Source organism: Amphibalanus amphitrite, unplaced genomic scaffold (assembly GCF_019059575.1).
Source record: "Amphibalanus amphitrite isolate SeventyFive unplaced genomic scaffold, NRLGWU_Aamphi_draft 000460F_arrow, whole genome shotgun sequence".
NCBI classification, from domain to species: Eukaryota; Metazoa; Arthropoda; class Thecostraca; order Balanomorpha; family Balanidae; genus Amphibalanus; species Amphibalanus amphitrite.
Genome location: NW_024881954.1, coordinates 467,616 through 472,912, shown reverse-complemented (window position 1 = coordinate 472,912; position 5,297 = coordinate 467,616). Strand labels below are relative to the sequence as shown.

General features: G+C 60.1%; 1 protein-coding gene across 1 annotated transcript; it reads left to right on the top strand.

Annotated features, from left to right (window-relative positions):
* Positions 1-1,487: 1,487 nt before the first annotated feature.
* Positions 1,488-4,978, top strand: LOC122391902 (trithorax group protein osa-like). The gene has a single exon (XM_043386228.1). The coding sequence runs from the start codon at positions 1,802-1,804 to the stop codon at positions 4,046-4,048; it is 2,247 nt and encodes a 748-aa protein (XP_043242163.1). The 5' UTR covers positions 1,488-1,801; the 3' UTR covers positions 4,049-4,978.
* Positions 4,979-5,297: the final 319 nt, after the last annotated feature.

Here is a 5,297-nt window from a genome sequence, read left to right as displayed (position 1 = left end):
CAAAATTTCAAGTTGGGGGGGCACCTGCCTCCCCAAAAGTATACAAAGTTACGCCCCTGAGGGCACCACAAGCCTGTCGTTGGCAATTTAGGATTGTCAGAGGCACCACAAACCTGTCAAGGGCACCTGCGTTCTAACAGGGGCACCACAAACCTGCCAAGACCCAGGGACACCACAGGCCTAGCAAGGACACCACAGGCCTGTCAGGGGCACCACGGGCCTGTCAGGGCCCATGGGCACCTAAGTCATGTCAGGGCCCACCGTAGGCTTGTCAGGGGGCAGGGTAGGTAGGTACCACAGTCTTTCCAGGGGCACCAGCGGCCTAGCAGGGGCACCAGTCATCACATGACTAGCCAAAAATAAAGAAAAAAAAACTGAAAATAGGGCACCACCAAACAAAATTAAGTGGCCGAAATCCGTTGAGGTTTTAATTTTGGGCATAGGTAGGGGCACCACTTCGATTCATGACCCTCCCCTTGGAGTTTTCCCGAATCCGCCCCTGGTACTAATAGGTACATCAAATTTAAGGGGGGGCACCTTGCTATTGGTGCCCCCCTTGCAGAATTCAAGGGGGGGCACGGTGCCCCGGTGCCCCCCCCGTTCCGCCGCCTATGCCGGAGTGTGTTTAGTTAGTGTGGGAGAGGTCCCGCGGCGGTCAGACTGTTTACGTAAACCTGGGAGCTGATGGCCGGTGTTTACGAGCGCCGGTACAGCGCCGGGCAGATGATAAAACGGCCAAATGGTCCAGCAGGTGTAAGGGAACAGCAGGTGCGAGAGTTCACCGGCCGAGCTATGGTCGTGCAGACAGATTGGAATCGTATGTGCAGATGCATTTGCCATGAACCGATCGTGATTATTTAATTCGAACTGTTGTGCAAGATGCTAGGGAGTGACTGAAAATTGAAATCCCTAAGATAAATGTTTTTAGCGATGGCTGACGGTCAGCAATAAGGCTGAAGCTGAGCATCATTTTTTCCTCTTTTTGTATTTCTCTGGCACGACTGGTGCCGTAAAAAAGGAAAATTCATCGACCTGTCCCTCGCCAAATGCATAGTCATCTGGGCTAAGCGCCGCCATTTCGTATTTTCAGGCGAATTCTGCGCGTGGCCGGTCGGCCGGCGGCTGGCGTCCATGGGGCAGTACATTACTGCCCCCATCCCCGCTTCTTCCAATTTATTCCCCCTCTGCCGCGTGATTTGTATGGAACGTCTTAGCCGGTTGGCGGGAAGTTAACTTCGCGAGGGACCGACCGCTCGCATTCCGAGTGTTTTATGGAGGGGTGAGCGCAAACTTCATGGGAAATAACTTTCGCCTGCTAGATAATGTTTCAAAATACTATTTGCCCGAAACGGCTTTTCAGAAGCCGATAGCCAACATAAGTTCATGTTCTTTTTTATTCCCCAGCCTCGTAAAATCTCTGACCGGTCGCCGGTTGGACGCGATTACCACCTTTGACCTTGGGATTTCGTCAGTCGACAAGGGCGAGAGTTGTGTACAGGTACGCGCGGCCGCTGGCGGCGCCGCCGGAGCGCCAGGCGATCAGTTGAGCGCCGCGCACAAAAAGACTACACATGGGCTCGGTAGTGCTGGCGGCGGCCGATAGCAAACATCTGCAGAGCCGCGCGCCGCGGTCGTGACACGTGTGTGAGCGAGTGAGCGCGCAGAGTGCGGCCAGTGAGCCGGGTCGGGTGACCGCGGCGCGGAGCGGGCTCGCCGACCGGTGACAGTCGCGAAGAGCGGGCGCCAGCGGCGGCGGCGCGCGCGCTCGCTCGTCTCGGCGGAGCGGCGCAGCGGTGTAAGCATGAACGGTCCGAGTGGTGATACCAGCGACAGGCAGTTCGTGTGCAAACTGTGCGGCAGCAACTTCAACAACGAGACCTCCAAGGAGCTGCACGAGAAGTATCACCACAAGGCGGCGGCGGCGGCGGCGAGCGGCAGTCCCGGCCCGGCGTCTGAGCCGGCGGCGCCCGAGCGGCAGCCGTTCCCGACCGAGGGCGGCCGACCCGAGTGGGAGCCGGCGCCGGCCGACTCCAAGAACGGTCACATGGCGCGCGGAGAGGAACACTACTACCCGCAGTACTGGGAGCAACCCGGAGGCCCGCCGCCCGGGCCGGGGCCGCAGCACGAGCAGGGCCCCCCGGAGACGGGCGGCTGGAGCGAGGGCCACTTCCCGCCGACTCCGGACAGCAGCGGCTACGGCGGGCACTCGTCCAAGTCGCCCAACGACGATACGAGTGGCGCCGAGATCCTCGACCTGGACTCGAACCGGGTGCACTTCTACACGCCGGCGGCCGGTGGTGGGTGGCCGCCCTTCTACGGCGGCCCGCCCGGTCTGACCGGCCACCCGGGCCTGCCGGCTCACCTGGGACACCTGCATGGACACCCGGGGATGCCGGGTCACCTGCCGCCGTCCTACGGGCCGGGCGGCCCCGCTCCCGGCCAGTTCAACTCGACCCCGCCGCCGCCCATGATCCCGCCGTACCATCAGCAACAACAGCAGCAACTCCAGCAACAGCAGCAGCAGCAGCACGCCCATCAGCAGCAGCTCCAGCAGCATCAACAGCAGCAGCAGGGTCCTCAGCCCGGCTACGGCTCGCCGGGTCTGCAGGTGGCCATGCCACCGCCGAACATGTTCCCGGGCTACGGCGGCCCGCCGTCCGGCCCGGACTCGCCCGGCAGTGACAAGACGCTCGGCTCCGGCCAGCCGCAGCAGTGCAAGAGACCCAAGACCTACCTCTGCGAGGTCTGCGACAAGAAGTTCACCAGCATGGGCCACCTGAAGCGCCACTTCAACACCATCGTGCATCGGCAGACTAAGGAGGGAAAGAAGTCGTCGCCCAGCGTCAAGAGTAAGTCGCGCTCCCGGGCCGCGTTCGGAGACAGCGCCCCGCCGCCGCCGCCGGCCCCGGTGCCCCCGCTGGTGACCATGCCGTCCGGCCCTCCGGAGGGGATGCGCATGTACGGCCTTCCGTTCCCGCCGGCGAGCGGGCCGCCGCCGCCGCAGTACCCAATGACTCCGCCGCTGCAGGAGGGCGGCGGCGCGCCGGGCGAGCTCGGGCGCCGGCCGGCAGAGCCGCTCGGCAGCCCGACGCCTATCGTGGCGCCGCCGCCACAGCCGCTCGGCTACCCGCCGGCGGCGCCCGAGTACCAGGTGTCGGTGTCGGCGGCGCCCAACCCGGCGCCCGCCGGCTTCCTGGGCGCCTTCAGCTCGGCGGCTTCGTACGGAGGGTTCGGCTCGTACTCAGCGCAGCAGCCGGTCTATAGCCAGGCCGGCCTGCCACTGCCGTCGCCGCAGCAGCAGCAGTCGATGGCGCAGCAGCAGCAATCGATGGCGCAGCAACACCACCAGCAGCTGCCCGGCTTCGGCCACCACCAGCAGCCTCAGCAGCCGCCTCAGCAGCAGCAGCAGCCGGGGCAGTCGCCGTGCCAGCCTCAGCAGCAACAGGAGGGCGGGGAGGAGAACGGCGAGCAGTCGGAGGACGCTCCGTCTCCGGGCTCGGCCAGCGGCAGCGTGCAGAGCTCTGAGGACTCAGAATGCACCGAGGAGCCCTACATCTGCTGCAACAAGCGCTTCAGCAGCCTGCAGTACTACAAGCTGCACCGCGAGAGTCAGCATAGCGGCGAGCGGCAGACCAAGTGCGCCCAGTGCTGCCGCCGGCACCGGCCAGAGGTCAGCTGCGCAGAGTACGACCGCACACACCGGCGCCGCCACCAGTGCTCCATCTGCGACAAGGAGTTCACGCACTTCTCCGATCTCAAGCGGCACCGCTACACGCACCAGGCCGAGAAGCCCTTCATCTGCCACGTCTGCGGCAAGGGCTTCATCCGCAAGGATCAGATGGAGAAGCACATGCCGACCCACGAGGGCGCACCGCAGCCGGCGGCCAGCCCGCACCAGCAGTGGTCGCCGCTCGGCGCCCCGCCCCCGGCGGCCTTCTCCGGAGTCGCCAACGGCAGCAATATGAACGGCAATATGAACGGCAGCATCAACGGCGGTCTGAACGGCGCCGTCAACGGCAACGGCCATCTGATGCAGCCGAGCTTTTGAAGGACTTCCGCGCCGCTATCGAACAGCTCAGGGACGCTTATAGAGGGCAGAGAGTAAACGCTTTCTGCTTCAGTGCCATGTATATAACTGTGTTGTGATAGAGAGAGCGACCGCGTGCATCTCATTGGAAAAGACATGTGCCAAGTTCCTACGCATCTCAGACGAATCTCAGGTAGGCCGGCCGGTGTCGAGGCGGTCTGATATTCATCTCAATGACGAGCTCAGGGGTTTCTCAGTGACGAGCTCAGGGGTTTGTTGTGCGAGTGAACGAGGTTCGAACTCAGTGAGCGACTCAGGGTTTTACGTGAGTGTTTCGCACGCGGTGGCAAGCTCAGGAGATTTGCTGAGCGCGAATGAGAGGCCTGTTCACTGATTGGCGAAAACTCAGGCACGGTGTTTGTAAGTGTGTGTGCAGATGTTTGTACCTGAGCGGGCTGCTCACTGCCAGGACGGGTTTGTACCACGACGTAGCCGAGGTCGGTTGTTTGAAAACATTGCAGTGTTTTATCGCTGACCATACTGGCGACTCTCATGAACTATTTTCAACCAGCTTTGTGGATTGTGGAAGCTCCGACGCGAGTAAAATGCGAGGCATGCGCCACGTGCAAGAGAAGGACAGCCTTGATTGAAGGGCCTGATAAGAACTTCCATTTAGGGACGCGTGTGCCATAGTTTTGATCCCCATAATGTTGTGCTCATACCCAATCCCATATTTGACTTGTGCCAATAACTGTTGCCAGCGTCTTCGTGTTTTTGACGAGCGAAGATGATTGCCAGATCGGGATTGGTTATAAATGGGATGTTATTAATCATGTTTGCGATCATCATTTCCAGCAGTGTACTTGCCATCCAGCATTTCCGTTTGAGTTTTTGATCTCTGCTCGAATACTCGATGGGTTTTTGTACGTAATAAATATGCTGCTGGACATATGTATGCGTTTTTTTTTCGTTACATGAATGCTGTTTAGTTGCTTGCCTTGGGAATGCTTGCCTTGGGCCAAATTGGAGCACATGGATGGGCACATGCGCTACACGTTTCGCAAGATGAAAAGTGAAAATATTATCTAATTTCCTCATGTTTGTGGAGATATAGTACCCACCTGCCCGAAATAACGTCTACCAATAGCCGGTGCGTTATTTTTATTTCATTAGCCGATTTGTAGGGTGGCATAACTCTTCGTAAATCGTAGCCATAACCCAGGGCCATAACCTACCTAGTTTTACCAAGTTTGATTCCGCTCGGTGCTCC

Excerpts from the sequence above, each read along its gene's own strand:
- LOC122391902 (XM_043386228.1), top strand. The coding sequence starts at position 1,802 with ATGAACGGTCCGAGTGGTGATACCAGCGACAGGCAGTTCGTGTGCAAA.